This window comes from Chelon labrosus (assembly GCF_963514085.1).
Source record: "Chelon labrosus genome assembly, chromosome: 5".
Classification (NCBI taxonomy): domain Eukaryota; kingdom Metazoa; phylum Chordata; class Actinopteri; order Mugiliformes; family Mugilidae; genus Chelon; species Chelon labrosus.
In genome coordinates, this window is record NC_140341.1 from 10534113 (window position 1) to 10555353 (window position 21241).

Here is a 21241-nt window from a genome sequence, read left to right on the forward strand (position 1 = left end):
TCGACACTAAAAATTGACTCGGCAGGCTTGTTGTTTTTAGGGTGTCCTTGCACAACTTATTAGATCTCTTTGCTGGCACGCAAGGCCCCATGGTGATCAGGGTGTGGCGCATTTCAGATAACAAATACCAACAGAAGGAAACCACATAAGCCACGGTTATCTGTAGGTACTGGGTGCAGAGTCAGTAGCTGCACGACAAACAGGATATCGCCATGTTTATCATTGCAGTGCCAGGCTCGAACTAGAATGCGAAATGTTTTGAGATTGTGTCACTATTTCTCTTTAAATGGCATAAAACATGATATAGTTATTCTAGCAGATGGACAACTGTATATGCACGGTTTGTCATTTTCAACTGTTACCTACAACATCAAATTGCATTAAATTGAAATCTGTCTACATTTAACAAATGCATCATTTCATAATACTTTAGTACTTTTAAGTGAAATGTTGAAGTCAAGACTTTTTTGTGTGACACCTATGCAATAGATGTAAATATTACTTCTACCACCGGTCAAACATATGAAACTGAACGCAGGTTACGATAAAATGAATGAAACCCAAGAGGATTTATGTGTATGAATGTGATGCTGCATTTTAATGAACATGAAAGCACACTGCATACACACCGATCAGGCATAACATTATGACCACCTTCCTAATATTGTGTAGGTCTCCCTTGTGCATCGAAAACAGTTGTGACTCATCAGAGAATGGACATGGGCCTTCTGAGGGTGTCCTGTGATGTCTGGTAACAAGATGTTGTTAGTGGGGGGCCTTTGGGTCCTATGGGTTGAGGGGTGGGGCCATCCCACAGATACTTGATCAGTCTGGGATCTAGTGAAGTTGGAGGAAAAGGTCAACACCTTGTGCTGTTCTACATGTTTATTTTGAGCTGTTACTAAATCGTCTTCGTGTGTCAGGGTGCATCCTGCTGGGGATGGCTGCTGACATCAAATAGTGTCATTGCTATGGGGTGGGGGTGCCCGGTCTGGTCTAGGTGGGTGCTACATGTCTAAGTCACTTCCACATGAATGAATGCCAGGTCTAAAAGTTTCCCAGCAGAACACTGAATTTTCACGAGATGGTCAATGTTATCTACTTCTCCTGTCAGTGGTTTTAATGTTGTGGCTGATTGGTGTATACCAACATTGAAAACACAAGACTGCTCAAGATAATATACCTTTTTAATTTAACAGGTCTTAACACCATCCCCCACAAAGGTAAATGCTAAAATAAAGTCTTCTTTTATTTCTTCAAGGTTGCCTGATTTCACAGTCACACATGAAAACATTTCTGACTTTAGTCCTGGATTTTTGGCCATGGTTACCTAGAAACATGTTTCTATTCTATGTAGTTGTTAGGGCGTGTCCTCAGTCACGCTTTGATGCAGAGCATGGCGTCCAGGAGATTGTCTGTGTGTCTGATGTGTGCTGTGATGAAACCGTGGCTCTTCAGAAGCTGACTGTATTCGGTGGCGCTCCTCTGTTTCCCCTCGCTCATGCTGAGGGCCTGTAGGAGCCCACGACTCGGGCCCCTTCTGTCCTCATCCAGGAAGATCTCACTTAGCAGGAGTCCACAGCCTGGCAGCGGAAGGCAAATGTTGACATACAACTTTAGAGTAACGTGGGATCTTGTCTGCTCACTGAATTGCAGGAGTCATTTCACTTTGAACTTGATTTTAAATTTGATTTTACCTGGTGTGCACGCATCTGCAATTTTACTCAGCAGAACATGTACTTTCTCATCAGGCAAGTCATGAAGAATTCTCGCCAGGATGTACAAGTCTGCTTTGGGCAATTCATCTTTAAAGAAGTCTCCTGTTCATAAGGAAAGTGAAAAGGCACACATTTTAGGCACAGAGCTAAAAGCATTAATTATCTGTAGTTTTAGTTTAGATGCACACTGACGACTGACCTGCAACAAACGATACCCTGTTTTCTGTGTGCAGCAGATGGAAATGTTCACTCATGTCAACAACAGCAGGCAAGTCGAACACAACCACAGACAGTGCAGGGTGGGCTTTAGTAAGCTCATAGGCCATGGCACCAGTGCATCCTATAAAAACAAACAGATGTGATGTAGAGGAATGGTTTTTAATTTAATGACACAATACAATCTTTTCCTTTTTTTGTTTTTTTACCTCCAAGATCACAGGCTGTTTTATAACCGGAAAGGTCGAACGCTGTTGCTACTGTTGTTCCTGTAACCTTAGCAACGCTGTGCATGGCCTTCATGAATCTCAGTTTGACCTCTTGACTGTCATAATAAGTGTCCTTTAAATACAAACAAAGAGTTTAAAATAGGGCAATATGATTGCATACTCTGATGTATAAATGTAAAACCGATATCTAATTATAATCACCTGAAACATATCTTCAGATTTCTTGCCGAAGGCCTTCTCACGCTGGTTGCTTCCCTCCTGCACAGCACTCTCGAGGTGTGAGAAAAGGGGCCACAGCATGTGGTTGCAGTGCTGGATGTATGCGTGCAGTGAAAAAGCTGCATCTGACCTCAAAGAACGTGTTGCCAGATCTGTGTTCTCATACACTGGCTTTTGACATGCTGGTCGCAGAGATACAACAACACATTAGAGGCTTGTTTCACATGGGGCCATTATTGTAGCAAAACTATCTGCAAATGTGTATTTCAATCCGTGTGTGTGTGTGTGTGTAACTAGATTTGCAAATGTGTAAAAAAAATCCGTGTGTGTGTAACTGGATTTGCAAATGTGTAAAAGAAATCCGTGTGTGTGTAACTGGATTTGCAAATGTGTAAAAAAAAATCCGTGTGTAACTAGATTTGCAAATGTGTAAAAAAAATCCGTGTGCGTGTAACTAGATTTGCAAATGTGTAAAAAAAATCTGTGTGTGTGTAACTGGATTTGCAAATGTGTAAAAAAATAAATCTGTGTGTAACTCGATTTGCAAATGTGTAAAAAACATCCGTGTGTGTGTAACTGGATTTGCAAATGTGTAAAAAAAATCTGTGTGTGTGTAACTGGATTTGCAAATGTGTAAAAAAATAAATCTGTGTGTAACTCGATTTGCAAATGTGTAAAAAACATCCGTGTGTGTGTAACTGGATTTGCAAATGTGTAAAAAAAAATCTGTGTAACTAGATTTGCAAATGTGTAAAAAAAAATCCGTGTGTGTGTAACTAGATTTCCAAATGTGTAAAAAAAATCTGTGTGTGTGTAAGTGGATTTGCAAATTGGCTGGATGGCGTGCTGTAACTACATAACAGGGCTACGCATACAGATCAATGTACGCATTTGCGGATTTTTTTTTTTTTACACATTTGCAAATCTAGTTACACACACACGGATTGAAATACACATTTGCAGATAGTTTTGCTACAATGCCCTCTCTACAGGATCTATAACACTCCCGCTGCTTGAGGAAGGCCCAGGCGATAATAAAGGATGCAACGCACCCTGGACCCTCAGTCTTTGAACTACTACCATCTGGTAGATGGCACAGAACTCTGAAGGCCAGTACTAATAGACTGAGGAACGGCTTCTATGCGAGAGCCATAATTGCACTGAACAACTCAAACAATAAAGAAATAAAGTGAAAAATTCACATAATAATGTGCAATACATGTGTGCAATAACCTTATATGTGCAACTGATAGTAACTTCATATGTGTAATGTGCAATAAGTTATATCAACAAGTGCAATAACTTCGTGTTGTAATAACAGTTGTTATGTCATGCCAGTTTTGTACGTATTCTTTTTCATTCCTTACCTTATTTATATTTTTATTTTATTTTTTACTGCACCTAAAAGGGGACCTCTGGCCGCCTTAATTTCGTTGTACCACAATGACAAATAAAGACATTCTATTCTATAATGGCCCGATAGTTTCAGGTTAATTATAAAACACTTGCTATTGAAGGGATGAAGATATATATTTATTAGTAGAGCTGAGGACTAACTTACTTCTGTCTTTGCTCTTTACCAGTCCCAGAGACTCACAGGCTTCCAACAGGCATTCGATCCCTTTCACAGAAGCCCTGATCTCCTGGGCCACCTGAGTTGCATCCAGCCCAGGCCTGCTGTGTAGGAGGTCGAACACACGCAGCTTGGTTGCTGTAAAAAGGGCCTAGGACATTTTTGGAGAAGCAGATTTTATTCATGAGAATGTGATGTAATGATACCAACAAAAACCCACACAATTTCATTCTAATGCTTCTTCAGAGAATAGTTCAATTTTTGGAAAAAAGGAAGTATTCCCTTTCGGTGCCCAAGTACAAAAAAGGGTTCGTGTAGGTTTCCTTCCACAGTTTAAAAACATCTACGATGAGGGCTGAATCTAAACTGAAAATAGATGTGAGAATGAATGGTTGCCCGTCTCCGTGTCTCAGCTGTGTGACGGCTCTGGCCAGGGGGGGTTGTTGCCTCTCGCCTAGTCATATGGGAAAGGCTCCCCTGCCAACCGTCAAAGGATAATTAGATAAAGCTGATGGATTTTTACCTCTAACACAGCCCACGAACACATTAATATTGTAATAATATTAATAATGTTAGAAGTGGACGTTTGAAGTGCACCTTAATACGAACCCCTGCAGAAGACAACTCCTTCCTTGTTGTGAACTCCCAATTAGGGTTTAGCTGATTCAAATCGAGTACCGTTAACTGGCACTAAAATGTGGAAGTCAAGACCTAGATCTAGAAAACTTTATCAATATGACTTTCTAGAAGCAACAAAGTCTAACTGACACCACTCTGTTCTGTAGTGCCGGCTGCACCAATAGAGCACAGACGGAAAAGTCATCATGAGAAAACGTAGGACTTTATCAGAAAAGCCAGTGTCCCAAGCACGGAAAACACCATCTGGATAAACCAGAGCAATGTTGTGTTTAGAAAAAAATGAGGCCGCCTTTGATGAAAAGATCAACTCGCCACCGTAGAGTCTGGGGGTGGAAATATTATGATTTGCCTTAGTGTCGTGTGGGAGTAGCTGGGACAATAACACAGAAGAAGAAACAATGGACGAAAGCCCCCAAATACCAGACGAAACGTAAACGTATATTTGTATTTTAAAAGGCTGTTCTCCGAAAGGTTGCATTTGCATCCTTTCACTCTGAAATTCGACAAAAACACACAACCTTTGGCACACAACCAGATATCTCACAGAGAAACCAGCAGAGACAACAGGAAGTCACTTCCGCTGTACAATGTAGGATGCAGGTGTAAAATGAGAGCCGTCTGTTTTTAATCTGTGATGTTACAACTGATTACATACAGGTGTTAATTAGTGAACTGAATGAGTCACAAGTAGATGTGGTTTATTGCTCTGTACAACGAGTCTTCACAGTAAGCTAGGCTAACACATATGACAATGGGATTAATCCTGCTGATTAACACGGTTCATTACATGGCATCCTGTAAAACACGACGACCATCAGTTACCTTTGAGGCTTTGAATCCATCAATGAGTTCACCGATTCGCTTCAAGTCTTCTTTTTTGGGTCCGCTGTCCTCACTGAGCTCAATCGCCTGCCCTCTGCTTGATATCGAGGTTAATGTTCGATTATCAGTGCCGTGGAGCTTGACCTCTCTCTCATCCGTGTGTTTGGACAAGCTGTTGATCAGCGTCCGGGAACTTTGACTGGCTTCACTTTCACTGCCTTTCTTTTTCATCTATGAGAGGAGATTATTTTGTATTTAAAAAAATAAAAAATGACATAAAGGAAATGAAATTTTCTCGTGCGGTGAGGAAAAACTAACCTTATGGATGGGACTGGCTGAAGGGCTGTTCTGCGTGTGGTCTGTTTGACCGGCACATGGGCCGCTGGGTATGGTTGAGGAGTTCTGTTTGGCTGAAGAGCCGTGGCCGGAATGGGGCTGAGTGGGTATACAGGTGACACGACTGCCGCTGTGGACGGAGTCACCTTCCTGGCCCGGGGTAGAGGTACAGTGGCGGTAAATGATGTCCAGCTGCTTGCAGAAGTGGTTAAGGGGGAAACCGACAACATTAAGAAAGTCTCCGTGAACGGACTCCACCAGCATGCCACCCAGAGCCTGAATACCGTAGCCGCCAGCCTTGTCCCTGACACACACACACACACAAACAGAAAGATTTCAGTCATACAACAAAACGTGGAATCAAATTATACATAAACACACACAAAGGGTTGTACTGGTGCATTGTTCAGATACACTCTACACTACAGCTACATGCTTCTCGACCCCGGTTGAATTTTTTTTTTTTTATTTTGTGCTGACAGGTAAATTCAGACACTGCAAACACAGCTGGAATAAAACTCAGGCATCCAAAGTGCATAAAGAAAGAGGTTCATGAAGTTCACAGCCGGTTACTGATCCAATGCAGGGTCATTACACCAAGATTAATCAATAGCCTATTACACGTATGAAAGTTCAAATGTTCAAACTCACATGGGTTCACCACTATTGATGTACTCCCACAGCATATCTTCAGAGAGATCAGCAAACTTCACTTTTGTTTCTTCGTAGAAGTCTATCAGCTGGTAATCCACTTCCTCATCTGAAGGGAAGGGAAGTTCAGAAATAACATGTTTGTTTTTCTTTCGGTTAACAGATTAGATCTTGGCCAATGAAACCTTACCATAAATATCCAGAAAACAAATTAATATATCCTTTATATAATATTTTAAAAAAGTTACATAAGATTTTTATATAATCTGACTTACTTTCCTTCTCGTGGCAGAGGACGATAGCTACACCGGTGTAGACACTGTGCTCTTTTCCACTCAGGCTGAAAGATAAAATTAAAAAAACAGCTGTTTTACTTTTACTTTTTTTGGTTTGGAGTATTAATTCTGAAACCATGTGAATGGCACTGACCTTGACAGCATCCTGTAGGCATCGTGTTTATCCACTGGCTTTTCCAGAATCATGCCATCTACAGTCTGTGGAGAAAGACAAACAACAGCCTCAGCGATGAAAAAAAAAAAAAAACCTATATTTAAATCATTTATCGGCAGATCCTGTACGCTTTCTTTATCTTACCACAATTGTGTCTGCTCCGATCACAATGTCTGGAGTCTTCAGGTGGTTCTGAAGCGAATGAAGACACAATCTGTTCATTGACATCTTTCTACTGCTTGATAATTCACAATGTTTTATACAGAAAACAGAAAGATGGTTAACTCACAAATGGCATCCTCCTGGCCACCTCGAGGGCCTTCTGCTTGGCCGTCTCAACAGCGTAGTCATGGGGTGCTTTGAAAAGTCCCTTATCGAGGGTTTCTTTAAACCAGGACGGCACGACTTCAAAACGCAAACCCTGACATGTGGAAGGTCAAAATGAAGACTGTGATTACTGTTATGAGATTTACGAAAAACACTAAAGTCATTCTATCATCTCAGGGTTTCTTAAATTTAGTCCTAGCACCGTCAATAATCATTTAAAGTAGGAATTTGAGGTATTCTATTTAGGGTTAATGCTTCTGTTTGAATTTTACATAGTTTCTTCTATGTAAATCTGCTTTCTTATAGTAGATAAGACAAGCCACAATAAGGAATTACTTCCTAAAACGAGTACATGAATGAAAGTGATATTCATGCAATGCAGCCGAGCAGGCGTACACAGTGCATTTATGCATGAAGAAAACATGTGAGCTGTACTATTGTATATACATCCCTATGCATTCAACCAAAACTGTGTGAGTGTGCATAACTAAGGATATAATTACACAAATACGCTTTCATGCAACTGTATGCAGGTATTTTGCGCCACTAATCCTTCTATAGTTTATTAATCTAGAGTTTACTGTATCTGTTTTAATTCCAACTAAATGTGCGCCTGCATTGTACCAACATATCTTTGAAAAAAACACGTACTGCATTGCGGAGGATCTCCAGTCTTCTCGGGGAAGCACTGGCCAGCACAACCAGTTTACCGGCGAGCTTGGAAATGACTGGGTTCAGCACCATGGTGGCCTTCTCATCCAGCTGCCCTTTAGGTGAACAGTCAGTCAGTTAAACATTACAGATGTTGCCTCGATTATGTCAGGAAAAAAAGGGGGGAATTAGGTGGCTGCAGCTGTTCACGGAGTACTAACAGTGATTATCTGAATTATATTTGAATATTTTGATTATTTAAAACCGATAACCACTTTATCAGTTAATTTATCTACAAGTAAACTACAAGCCTTTCTTGGCTCAAGCTTCTCTAATAGTAGGATTAAATATTACTAAATATCTTTGAGTTTTAGGGAAAACAAATATTTGTATCTGTACCACAATAATGATTAGTTGCAGCCTTTAGTATTTCTTTTTCTGAATGCACACATAATGATGCGTTCATGGACAAGGAACAAGTTAAGTAAATTTTAATATAACTTGACATTTGGCACCCCTGAAAGTAGCAAACGCTTATTATATAACGATATACGACACACATATATATTAAAGCATTAAATATACTGATATAAAATAAAGTAAAAGTTCAGAGGTCACAAACTTGATGCTAGCAAAACCAGTTTATATCAGCAAACTTGTACTGTTGTGGCTTTAAAGTTGTAAAGTGAGAATTAATAGCTCCTAGCACTGCGAGGCAACGAAACGTTACTGCAACATTTGGTTAGCGAGTTTCACACCGAAAAAATAACATAATGTAATGTCAGTTTAGACTATGTTTCTCGGTTTAAGCGTTGTATTACAGTAGCTAATAGTCGGTAGCTGGAGCTCTTACCTGCACAACTCAGGAAACTGGAGCGCTAGCCGTTAGCTGCTTGCTGCTAGGACGACGGACGTGACGGACGTGACGGCGAATGCGTGATGACGTGCCCGGAAATAGGCGGAACCATTGGACGCACTCTCTGGTGCAACCATGGTGCAGCTACTTGCCTGCTACAGTAATAATGCAACTACTACTACAATTGCAATTATTGCTACTAATGGTTTATTTTTATAATGGAAAAGTATAGTAAAAGTACAGCAAGACATTCATAGATAATCACATTACAGAGGCGCAAGAATAGATTATGTTTAAGGAGGTAAGACTAAAATAATGCGAACATTTAATTCACAGTTCATTCACATTTGTTCATGCTACATATTCCCTGTTATGAGGCTTATTACAGCAGGGAGGCAATAAATGAGTTCTCTTTTGTAAGCATAAAGAGACCAAGCTGCTCTGAGGGTCACATGAAAAAAACAAACAGACGCTGACTGATTTTGAACTTTCACCCACAAAAGATCTTGTGAGAGCTTGACACTTGCAGTAAAACCCTTAACACACTTCCTTTCTCAAGCCATTTCACCCATTTGTTCACCATGTTGTGGAGGCTGCGGTATCATCTACCTCTATCATCTGTCAGTTTCATTTGCTGAGAACAAAGTTTCTTTGTGGTCCATCCTAATTGAGTCCGCACTACTCAGGCTGTGCATATTCATCATCTCTCTCAGCTTTTGTCTGAAATCCTTAGAGGCAAAGTAGTAAATGAAAGGATCAAGGCAGCTATTCACGCAGCTAAAACAGAGAGACAGTTTGTAGGCCAGGTAGAGAGACTTGTTATAGAAGAGTCTGAACACGGTGTGAGTCAACAGGAGGATGTTGTTGGGAGCGAAGCAGAGCGTAAAGACCAGAAGAACGATGACGGCCAGATTTATCGCCCTCCTTTTCTGGGCCGTCTTGGAATCTCTGGCCAGCTTGCGTATGACACTGACATAGCAGAACGTTGTGACACAGAAGGGGAAGAGGAAGAGGACAAACACCATGCTGAAGAGGAAGGTCGCCCAGGCTGTCAAGCTGGGCAGCATGTCTTTCTTTAGCACGTCGAAGCACGTGGTAATCCCAAGTTCAGGAATGTCAAAGGTCAGGTCTGTGGTCATGAGCGGGGTCAGAACGCTCAGGACCAAGCCCCACATCAGGAGGCAGCTGATGACGGCGATGGACTTCCTCCCCCTGGTCTCTCTGAACAGCATGGGCCTGACGATGCCCAGGTAGCGGTCAATACTGATGGCCATCATTGTCAGAACAGAACAGTACATATTGGTGAAGAAAACGAGGGTCAGGAAACTGTAAAGAAGAAGATTGTCTTATTTAATGCAAAATAATCAGTACAGTGATAGACAATATGTGAAAGATATCTGCCAGTTAGCTTATTCAAGACAAGACTGCTCTATCTCTCTCGTGTACATAGTTCAATCCACAATCAAAAAGGAATACCTGCACATACTCGGCCCCAGATTCCAATTATACCCGTGGAGCTGGTAGTTGATCTGAAACGGCAGGGCGGTGCCGAGGGCCATGTCGGTGAGGGTGAGGTTAATCATGAAGATGATGGAGGGGGTTTTGGGAGAGGTACGAAAGAGGAGCAGCCACAGGGACAGACCATTTCCGGTCAGGTTGATGGCGGTGACGAACATGTAGATGACCGAGATGACAATGCTGGCGTTTCCGTTCTGGAACATGGTCAGCGTGGCGTTGTCTAGCTTGCCGATGCTCTGATTCTCCGTCATGATTGGATGGGAAAGGCGTCTTGCCACCTGCGTGCCAACGATTAACCACAAAAGTTTGCGAAGATTATGGAAGATGTTTGCAATAAACGCTGATGCGAATAAATCTGAATTTGTAATATCTGCATAGAAACAGCAGATTAGAAAAATCAATTAAGCCACAAGCAAAACATCTAATAAGATAACATGAGATCTCGCCTTAAGTGATGCATGCTATCTTGCAAAAGGTGACTGATCTCAAGGTGTGAAACGGATACTGCTGCATTCAGACTAGAACTGTGTTGTTGTTTGCGTACGAGTAGAGCACATGTTCTGGGTGGAGTTTTCACACAGGAAAAGGACATGCTTGATTTGTGGTAAGCATCGCCAACTGCCAATCGGGGGTATGCAGTTTCGAAGCGTGGGAGACAACCCATTACTCTCACTAATCAACCTTAAAGCCGGAGGAGGAACGCTGTTCTGTCTCTCTTTTTGTGACACTGTTCTGTGTCTCGCTTTTTTTTTGGTGACACTGTTCTGTTTCTTGTTTTTTTTTGTGAGACTGTTCTGTTTCTTGTTTTTTTTTGTGAGACTGTTCTGTTTCTTGCTTTTTTTTTGAGACACTGTTCTGTTTCTTGCTTTTCTTTTTAGTGACACAAGGTTATAAACACTTGCAAGCAATACAAACACTTTCACTCACACGTGGTGAGCGGAGGGGTTACCACAAACCATTCAGAGGTAAAGTCTGCACGCATGTATCCATGCGCCATTGGAAGTATTCATTTTAAGCAAGGGAAAGTACAGTATTACTTCATCAATTTCGACCTCGCCTGTCAAATCACGGCAACGCCATTTTGTTATCGAAATTGTTCTATTCCCACGAAAAGGTTTTTTTTTTTTTTTCTCACTTCAATCCCCCTCATGATTATTACCAGATCATTTCTAAAGCACATTTAATTATACAGTACGTTTTGATTTTTTGGATACACTCCCTTGGATTTAAGATAAATGTTAACTTCTTGTGTCTTTTTTTTTTTGTTTGTTTTTAATTGTGAAAAGCAACAACAATCATCAAAAAAAGGACAAATCACGGTAGCTTCTCCTTTCTGTTTTGGGATATAATTACCACAATTAAACACGTTTCTTTTACTGATAAGACTAGCTAAAGTACACATAAATCCAAGTAATAGTTAATAATTAAAAAGTGAGGTATTGAGCAACAGAAGCGTGGCACAGCTTAGACCCCTTACAAAGAAGTATTAACGCTGAAAAGACAGAGCATTTATCATCAAGGTTTGACAACTCACCTCTGTGAACACGGCATCCGATGAGGCTGGAGGCAGGTAGGCATGTGAGTGTCAATTGCAGATAGAGGCACAGATATTGTGGCCGAGGAAATGTGGTTTGAACCTGTGCCACAGTGAGAGAGGAAATGGATCATGTGACGTTCTCCATCCTACCAACTGCTGTAACGGCCACCCGTCAGATACAGTCTTGGCAATGACTGTGAAGAGGCAGTCGTCACGTAGACTCCCCGTGTGATCACAGCATCACGACCATGAACTGAGCGGTTGTCTTCTCGCAGGTCTTCAGCTGTGTCAGGGATAAGAATCTCTTTGCGACTGCCACGACTCTACACCGAAATGTACTGAGCACTAGAGAGTACTTACAGGAAACCAGAATGGATATATAAAAAGGAAATCAGCACCTCTGAAAGACTCGGGAGTTCCCAGCAGTGTCACACACTGTTGCTTTCACTGTTACTCACATTGTTGCTGTGATTCAAATGAAAAGACACCATAAGAAAGGTGTCACAACAAACTCATATTTGTGAATGTAAAGAGAAGAGGCGATCCTTTTTTTTTAAAAAAAAACCCAAAAACAAAACATGATGTTATTTATCAGTATCCGTTATTTCCTACTGCACACAATCAAAAATGTACACACGTGCTTTGTGAAAGTGATATATTGTGAAGTGAGATCGCAAGATTTCAACTTGTTCGAAGAATTTAAGGGATGTGTGAGCACGCGTGTGCTCTTGAGTTGCTGGCTTCCTGTTGATTATGGTAGTTCTGCTTTATCTTGTGAGAGTATGACACCTCCGTCTGAGGTTATTCTGATTAATGAATCAGAGAGATTGCAGTAAATATTATGCATCATTCATAACAATAAAATTTAAAAAAAAAACCCAACACGAACTTACAAGCTCACCAGTCAGTGACGTCCCAGCTAACATTTACAAGGGAAAAACCCTTTTTTGTAGCCTTTCGATAATGACCCTTTCTGTAGTCCACACCCTCTAACATACTGTCGTATGTTATACAGTGTTAACAGTGTTTGACTCATACCAGCCATTTCTCAATGTGCGTTATGAGCAATGCTGCCTCACCCAAACAGCTTGTCAGCTACCTCAATAACCGAAACACACTCTAACAGAAGAAGAGTTTTTTATTTTCTCACCATGAGAGGAAAACGAGACACAAATTGAGAACGGAAAAACGTTGGGTACGTGCAAACATGAAATAAGGCTCATCAAACCGACCACATTACTTTTTGATTGTTAGTTTTTTTTTTCTTTTTTTAGCGTGAACAGAAAACCACTTAAACAGCATAGAAAATCGACTCATTTTCTCGGTGTCGGACTGTTTTATCATTTTCTTTTCTAGGAAAGGATGCGTAGAAACGTAGAGAACGTGTTCTTCCTGGCTCAGGAGGTGACCACAAAAATCTCAGCTCACAAAAACGCCTCTCATCTCAGAATAAGACGAGCCAAATGGAACTGGACGCTCATTAATGACTCTCCTTTGCTCGTCTTTACGCACAACAACACACGACGGACGCGTCTGTCAGTTCCACTTAATCCGTAATTTGATTTTGAATAAAATCTCGAAAGTTCAGCGGGCTCTATAAAGGCTCAGAAAGAGGATCTCGTCCAGAGGATGAGGTCAAGGTTTAACCAGCAAACTGTTGATGGATGGTGCCGCCGAGCTGCCTCCTACAGGCGCACACTTCAAAAAACACGACCAGAAGGAATGAGTGTAAGTGTTCGTTTCATTTAATTAACGTGTAAGCGCCAATCTGTGAATCAGAACTAAACAAAAAAAAAAAAAGAAAAATGGGACAAACTGAGTTCATTGTTGTGCTATTCGGGTAATTCATATTGTTTCCACCGATTCAAAACGAAAACCTTGAACGACATTCAACGGTCTGAGCTTTAGTACACTCATTACTGTTAAAAATAACTACAACGCTGGTTGCTTTTGAAGTGCCTTTTGTCCTCAGTGTGGTAAATCTGAATATTGAAAGCTCAGTGACGACCAGTCGAGCGTGTCGCCATCGCCTCCGGCCGAAAAGCTCGTTATTTTATCTGCACTGCCGCGAAGACACTACTCACTGCTCGTCTTTGCTTTTCTCAAACCCCTTCTCCAGCCCCGTTGCCACGGCGACCACCTCGTAACAGTGCTCCGCCCTGGGCTCGGGCGAGTGGCCCACGGGGATGCAGTCGTAGCCCTTGGCCGCTGATGAGCTCACGCGCTTCCTGTTGCGCGCGCCGGGCTGATAGAGCTGCATGGCCGGACGGTCCTGCGTGGGGAGACAAGAGAGCAGGGACATGGGAGAGACAAGCAGCACGCAGTCTGAACACGCCAACTAAATAAAATAAAAAATAAATAAAATCCAGTCATTGGCTTTGACTGGGAATTCTTTTACGCGGGATGGAAGTGTTACCCAGCATGCACTGGGACAGCATGTCTAGATGTATGCTTAGGAATTACAAAAAGAGAAAAATCCCTTTATCTGACTAAAGGGACCTGTTACACAATGAACAACTTCCTATTTATTCGCAGTGTGTGATCCGGATTGTGCAGTCAGGTGTTGGAGAGCAGCTGCAGACTTCTAAGCGATAGATGATAAAAAAATATAGCAGAGGAAGTATAACCCACATGGCTAGAACGCAGGCAGACTCTAAAAGGGGAACCGATTCCACCCATTAACGTGTGTTTACGGGTCTCACATACAATAATACTGCATAAGGAGGAAGGGCTGCCCATGGAAGGGCTCCAGGGAAAATCTGACAAATTATCGCAAATGACTTCACTTGAGTCACCGTGGGACGGGCCCGAGCTAAAGTTGGAATACAAAAGGTTGAAATATCAGTGGAATTGAATAAGAAGTGAGATTACAGTCATCTGTAGCCAGGTAGTGATCACGGTCATGTTTGATGCCAGGAGAATTAAGCTACAGCTATCAGATGAAGTGATTTATGGAATTCCCCGTCGGCGACCACAATACATCGTGGGCACCGGAAACTCGAGATGCTTCATCTTATCTGCCCGTCCTACAAGTCTGCAAGCGTCTGAGAACGCAGAGCAGGAAAATTACTGAAGCGCTTTTAATTATACTAGTGCAGAGCCCGTAGTAGATGTGCCAGAGTATTGTGTTTTTCGTATTGTTTAAGAGTCTAATAGCTTATCTGGTGAAAGGAGCAGGAAATAACAATAAGTACTGTTATGACTTTTATTAGAACAACAGGCATACAGGCATACAGGCAATATAATATTTTATATGTATCAGAACAGGTCCGCAGGTATTTTACGTGCATCAGACAGGTACGTCAATTAGCTCCTCCTCCCAACTTTACTGACAAACTCGTCCGAGTCTCATGGTTGCCTTGGCAACCGCTCAGCGTATCGGTACGGCACCGCGGCGCTCTGACATTCATACGGGTGACCAATAAAAGCTCAAGACACAACCATTAGAGCACTAAATACTAAAATATGTTTACTGGTACAGCGTATAAGATGTAGCTGATTGAGTTTGACACCACTGTCCTAAACAACCAATCAAACCACAATAGTCTAATAAAATAGGCTATGCCCATGAACTGACATCTTCTGGTAAAAGCACAACCCGATAGGAAATCAATCATAACATAATGTCCCATACCGTATCAGTCTCAGAAGATGATTGGGGATGAAGAACGTTTTTTGAGGAGTATCGGGATGTAGAGGACATTTTTAAAAGGCGCGGGTTATGTGAGCAGCGCTGTGTGTGGTGTCTGTCTCTAGGCAACAGTGACAGGGGGAGTGGCTACAGTCAGACGGAGCAGAAGAACGGTAAATGAGTAAATGCTTGTTTTAACGATATCTTTAGTGTTTATGGTCCAAAAACCACGAAACTTTGCACTGCACTCCCGCGAACCATTGGGAAGATACATAGCAAATTTGAGGTGGATCGGATAAGTGGTTCGAGAGTTATGCGTGGAACAGACAAACAGAGTGACACACAGACAGACGCTCCTTGCATTATTAGATAGATGTAGGAGCGCTATGTTTGTGACTTTTTGGCTTTAAGATTTTCAGTTCATGGATGACAGCTCCGTGCGGAGTTTGCACGTTCTCAATGTGGCTGCGTGGGTTCTCTCCAGCTTCCTCCCACCGTCCAAAGACATGCTCTTAAGTTAAGTAGTAATTCTAAATTGGGCGTAGGTGTGAGTGTGAATGGTTGTCTGTCTCTCTGTGTTAGCCCTGCGATAGACTGGAGACCTGTCCAGGGTGTGTACCCCACCTCTCACCTGATGACAGCTGAATGAATGAACCACACGTATGAGTCAACATCTCAAACACAGTTTCAAGGCGTCATCATAAGAGATAACACAAAAAAAACCTTCCCCCCAAATCTCATGCTCACCTTCTCGCTCACCTTGTTTCGGAGGCGCTCCTTCCTACTACCCAGGTCCTCCCTGTCCTCCTTTCCCATTTTGTCTCCACTGTCGGGGCAGTAAGAGTAGCTATGGTGGTGGCCCTCTTTCTTGGCCCGGTCCTGGCAGTAGCCCTTCCCCCACTTGGTCTCGTCCTTGCGGCGCATGAACTTGTCAAACTCGTAGTGGTGCCGCTGCCGTTTCCTCTCTTCATCCTTCCCGCGGTGATCCTTGTCCCTCTGTCTGCGGCCGTGCTGCTCCCGCTGCTCCTTGTCGCTCTCAGGCTGACCTCTAGTGGTCAGAGGATAGATTGCAGAGGCACCAGATTGTAATTCATGAGACTTCTCGGGATGTTTTTGTACAGAAAGATGTATTTTTTAAAAACTATTTCATCTATAGACAATTCATTATATGCATGTTTCCCAAAATAAAATAAAAATATCCTGATTTGGATCAAGGAAAAGTTTATGGATCAATCTCTTCCAAACTTAAAAATGATAGGAATAAATAGGAATAAAAAAAAGGAACGTGTCTAAAAACAAAATGATTCCAACTTCATAGGCAAAAAATTGGAATCAGTGGTCTGTGAGCTCACATTATGGATCCCTTTTAGCTGGTATCTGTAGCCTCCTATTGACAGGAGTTCCATATTAAATGGAAGGTTCATAAACACACAACAACTGCAGTTAATAATTGTGGCTCGCTGACACACATTAAATATGCCTGAACAGAGAGTGACAGCACCTACATGCCCAGCCCCAGTTAATCAGTGCATTCCTTACTTTTCCTTGGGTTCCTTTGACTTCATTTGTCCTCCGGCTTTCTCCCATTTCCCTCTGTCCGCCTCCCCGGTGTCACTTTTATCCTTCATTCGGTCCGAATCCACGTCATCGTCTCGGTCGCTCTTCTTCAGGAGCTGGATATCCGGAAAACACGGGAAAACACCATATTTACGGTACGTTCTGCGGCATCAGTAAACAACAAGAAGCATTCATTCATTCATTCATTCATCTTCTGTAACCACTTGTCCTGTTAAGGGTTGCAGGGTCTGCTGGAGCCTATCCCAGCTGTCATCGGGCGAGAGGCGGGGTACACCCTGGACAGGTCGTCAGTCTAACACAGGGCTAACACAGAGAGACAGACAACCATTCACACTCACACCTACGGCCAATTTAGAATCACCAAGTAACCTAACGAGCATGTCTTTGGACGGTGGGAGGAAGCTGGAGTACCAGGAGAGAACAACCAGCATGAAAGCTTAATCTAAAACAGATGTTTTACTCTTGTTTTACCTTAATTTTTATATCTTTATCAGACAGTTTCTTCTGCTTCTCGGCCTCTTTCCGCTTGCGCCTCTCCTCCTCCCGCCGCTTCCTCTTCTCCTCCTCCCTTTGTCGTTTCTTTTCAAGCTCCCTTCTTCTCCTCTCCTCTCTCTTCTCCTCTCGTATTCTCTGTTAAGAAAGACGCAACACAATGAAAAAAAAACATTTGTTCATTTTCTTCCACTTAAGGTTGCTGTTTTTTTATTTTATTTCTTACCTGTTTCTCAATTTTCTTATTTTTTATGTACTCCAGCAGCGGCGTCGTTCGTTTGGCTGAGAAAAAACGGAAAAAAGGGAACAAAAATTGCGTAAAAGTGCGACTCATTTTTGAGTCATATAATGTAGTAAGTGTGAAGAAAACAATCCGCAGTGCGTGTACCTATGAGCTCTCTGGTCTTGGCCTCTATTTCCCCCAGTAGAGTCTCTGGGTTGGCCATAGACTTCTCCTCATCACAGGAGTAATTCTCCAAGAACCGCTTATATTCTGGGTCTGAGAGAGTTTCACATCCAGAGAAGATATAAATTAAATCAATTACAGACTCTTTGTGCATTTAAAACACACGCAGGAACAATATATTATGACTACTCTTATGATTTCAGTACCTTCTTCGATGCTTCCAGCTTTCGCATCTTTCTTTTTCAGCTTCTTCTTGGAAATCTTCTGGAAGGGGGCAAACTCTACCACCGCGGGATACTCCTGGCCTGTGCAAATATTGAAACAGCAGGTAACTCAGTAGCGATCGCATGGTAACACTAGCAACAAACGCTCCAAAGCCACCTGTTTGTCCATAAAACTCTAAATGTCACTGTAAAACCAACATGCTCTTGTTTGCATTTAATATGGCTGAATGGTCTGCGCGGTGCGTGTGTGTCAACAGTCGCCGCTGCGAAATCAGAACGACTTTGTGCAGAAAATTAGAAATACCTTTGTTGTCAATGAAGACATAGCCATCAAATCGGTCTCTGAACAACAGGATGTCCTCTGGGTTTTTGAAGTTGATATACGCCCTGGAGAACAGGTGGGGATAGAGACTGTGGAGAGATAAAAAAAGAATAAATAAAAACAAGGAAGAGTCATAAACATTTATTGAATCTGGGATTTCCATCATAAAGTTAAATTTAGCTACGATACCTTTGATCTGCTGGGAAGAACTCAAAATAGTCGAAGGATGGAAGGGGACTCAGCTGTTCTTCTAGCTGGTCCTTTGACAGGTTAGGTGGCAGCCTTCGAATCACCACCTGTAAACATGTATTATTATTATTTTCCTGTTCAGCAAGAAGCAAAGGCAATTACGCAGGTATCTCTGTGGATCTTAACAGAACCTTACAAAGTTATCATTGATTCAACACTGCAGTTTGGCAGTGGTGGAGAAAATGGGTCAAATTACACTATTAGGCTGTAATACGAAGAATATAGGAGCCAGTATTTTTTGGAATATGACACTTACTCAGGATAGTGTGACCTCATGGCTCTAACTTTAAGCCCATAGTGCAAACTAATGTTATACCGGCAAACACTGTTCAAATCAACTAACTCTCTGAATTTAACATAATATACCAAATATGTTAGGGTGCATGTATGAAACACATAATAACACAGAGTCTGGGTTGTGTATATTCCACTCATGAAGCTGAAACTGCATATATATATATACAGGACATGATCCTCTGTATGGTTTAAGATGATTATTTTTTAATCTTAAACATGTGTTATATGAAATATATAACGGGGAGATAAGCATTTAAATGGAATAAAAATGCAAAGAAGCCTTTTAACTTTTAGCTTCTTATTTTTGATGAACCCCAGCAGTGGTGTCGTCCGTTTGGCTGAGATCAAACGGATAAAGGGAACAAATATTTAGTCATTTTGTTAGATTTTGTGGAGAAAATAATCTGCTGTGCATATACCAATGATCTTATTTGGTTCAACCTCCCTCAGCTGTGTAGATGCGCAGTGATACGGTGCCAACTTTAATCCAAAGGCAAATCTTATGTTGTGCAGGCAAACAAATCAATGAACTCTCTGAATTCAGCATAATATACCAAATATGTTGGGGTGCATGTGTGAAGCACATGAAAACATGGAGTCTTGGTTGTGAATATATGATTCCCAGTATAGCTTAAGATGATTATTTTTACCCTTAAACACGTGTTGCGGGAAAATAAGGATTTAAATTGAATGGAAATTAAAATGTAAATAAGCCTTGGACTATAGGGCCTGTACATGGTCAATATTTTGAGATATTATCCCCATTAAAGAACCAGTTCAGTGTATAAGTGCATAAATAGGATGCTGGAAAGGGCTGCTAGCTGCGGGATTGCTCGGATTCGCATGACACTTGCTGTGGAAATGAGGATTTGTGCACTTTAAACCAAAGACGATGCAACACATTGACTGGACTGGACATGCGCATCTCCTGCAAGTCGGTGTTTCTTGTATTCCCTCCAACATCACCTGCCATGTCAGCTCCACCTTTAAATGAAAAGCGGTCAGGAGAGAAGCTGAGAGGAGGTGAAACCTGTCAGCTCTTCCCGCTCCCGTCGCTGTCCGCGGTGCTGAAACCATCTCACCTCCCTCCGTGCCTCCTCCTCCTCCTCCTCCTCTTCTCCTCCTCCTCCTCCATGTCTGTTTTATCCGCGAAGCGTAAACAGTGCGACGCATCGCCAAAAAAAAAAAAAAAAAAAAAGGCGCTCGGGCTGCCTTACCTTTGAGAAAACCTCCTTCTTCTCCTCTTTCTGCTTGGCGTTTCCTCCGGGGGTGTTCTCCTGGTCTCTGGGCAGGTTCCTGAACTGTATCTCGACGACGCTTTTCTCCTTGCCCACGGTCATCTGGTCCTTTTCAGACCTCATTTCTCTCCATCTCCCTCTCCTCGTCCGCGTTAAGCCGCCGTGCGCTCGCGAGAGTACGGTAATATCGCGAGTTTAGAGACAATTAAAAAGACGACTTTGATATATTAACAAAGAGAAATTACATATATATATTTTTAAATTAGTCCTGGTTTAAACTTTTAACACAGATACCTGGTTGTTTTTAAAATACTTGTTTATATTTTCCGAAATGTTATACACGATTTTATAAATGTGCCAAAATCATTTAAATCTGATTTTAGGACATATTTTGTCAGTTTTTGTCTCTATATCTATTAAAATCTGACTTTGTAATAAATATTAGGGGGAAACAATAAACTTTAAGATAATAAATTAGTGCAGATGCATTTATGTCGTTGTTATAATCCTCACCAATAGAAGTATAATAATACAATAGAAGAAGAAATGCCATTCGCTGCACCAGCCCATAAAAGAATTATGTATTTAATGTTTTTGTATCAAACAACTACATGTGGGAATAAACCGGCTTCCACTTGTTGAGCCATTGTCTATTTTCCCGGTGTCTCTGTGCAACAGCAGCTTGGAGCCAGTTAGGAGGTTTCCTCGGTGTCACTGGGCAGGTCCCGGGTCGGGCTGCGGGGCTTCATGCTGCACTGAGACGTGGAGGACGAGCTCCAGGGTTCATGGCAAGCAGACCCGTGGACATCCCAGCTTGGAACTGAGGGGGGAAAGGGTTCATAAAATAAAACACTGGATGTGAGCTTCAGCACAGAAAAAAAAAAATGCACACTTCCTTTTTAAAAACAAGGCTCAGAAGAAAGCTTCCTCACGTGTTATGAACCGACCACAGACTCACCACTGAGAAACCCCTGCTTGCCGCCGCTGGTTTCCACACACCGCCGAGGTCTCTCTGGTGTCGACACCGAGCTCTTCAGGCTGGGGACAAACGTGGAGCTGGT

The 21241-nt window shown here is 42.0% G+C and overlaps 3 protein-coding genes across 3 annotated transcripts; all 3 read right to left on the bottom strand.

Annotated features, from left to right (window-relative positions):
- Nucleotides 1-1169: 1169 nt before the first annotated feature.
- Nucleotides 1170-8746, bottom strand: asmtl (acetylserotonin O-methyltransferase-like). The gene is made up of 15 exons (XM_084544310.1): nt 8686-8746; nt 7833-7948; nt 7144-7275; nt 6999-7046; nt 6834-6898; nt 6680-6744; nt 6405-6513; nt 5736-6057; nt 5418-5648; nt 3945-4107; nt 2366-2565; nt 2144-2276; nt 1918-2058; nt 1698-1820; nt 1170-1583 (listed from the first exon to the last, which is right to left on the bottom strand). The coding sequence occupies exons 2-15, from the start codon at nt 7923-7925 to the stop codon at nt 1378-1380; spliced, it is 2031 nt and encodes a 676-aa protein (XP_084400436.1). The 5' UTR covers nt 7926-7948; nt 8686-8746; the 3' UTR covers nt 1170-1377.
- A 153-nt stretch (nt 8747-8899) lies between these two features.
- p2ry8 (P2Y receptor family member 8) lies at nt 8900-11771 on the bottom strand. Its single transcript, XM_084545418.1, has 3 exons — nt 11741-11771; nt 10165-10484; nt 8900-10014 (listed from the first exon to the last, which is right to left on the bottom strand). Exons 2-3 carry the CDS (start codon nt 10455-10457, stop codon nt 9303-9305), a joined length of 1005 nt encoding a protein of 334 aa, XP_084401544.1. The 5' UTR covers nt 10458-10484; nt 11741-11771; the 3' UTR covers nt 8900-9302.
- A 2052-nt stretch (nt 11772-13823) lies between these two features.
- Nucleotides 13824-20303, bottom strand: upf3a (UPF3A regulator of nonsense mediated mRNA decay; the record flags this gene model as incomplete). The annotated part of the gene is made up of 10 exons (XM_084543998.1): nt 13824-14015; nt 16122-16422; nt 16914-17047; nt 17424-17582; nt 17671-17726; nt 17833-17943; nt 18057-18155; nt 18379-18485; nt 18586-18692; nt 20160-20303. 10 exons carry the CDS (start codon nt 20301-20303, stop codon nt 13824-13826), a joined length of 1410 nt encoding a protein of 469 aa, XP_084400124.1.
- Nucleotides 20304-21241: the final 938 nt, after the last annotated feature.

Excerpts from the sequence above, each read along its gene's own strand:
- asmtl (XM_084544310.1), bottom strand. The coding sequence starts at position 7,925 with ATGGTGCTGAACCCAGTCATTTCCAAGCTCGCCGGTAAACTGGTTGTG. Across the intron at positions 7,276-7,832 it reads TGGAGATCCTCCGCAATGCA|GGTTTGCGTTTTGAAGTCGT; the intron begins GTACGTGTTTTT and ends TCCACATGTCAG. Across the intron at positions 4,108-5,417 it reads ATGGATTCAAAGCCTCAAAG|GCCCTTTTTACAGCAACCAA; the intron begins GTAACTGATGGT and ends AAAATGTCCTAG.
- p2ry8 (XM_084545418.1), bottom strand. The coding sequence starts at position 10,457 with ATGACGGAGAATCAGAGCATCGGCAAGCTAGACAACGCCACGCTGACC. Across the intron at positions 10,015-10,164 it reads CTGGGGCCGAGTATGTGCAG|TTTCCTGACCCTCGTTTTCT; the intron begins GTATTCCTTTTT and ends TCTTCTTTACAG.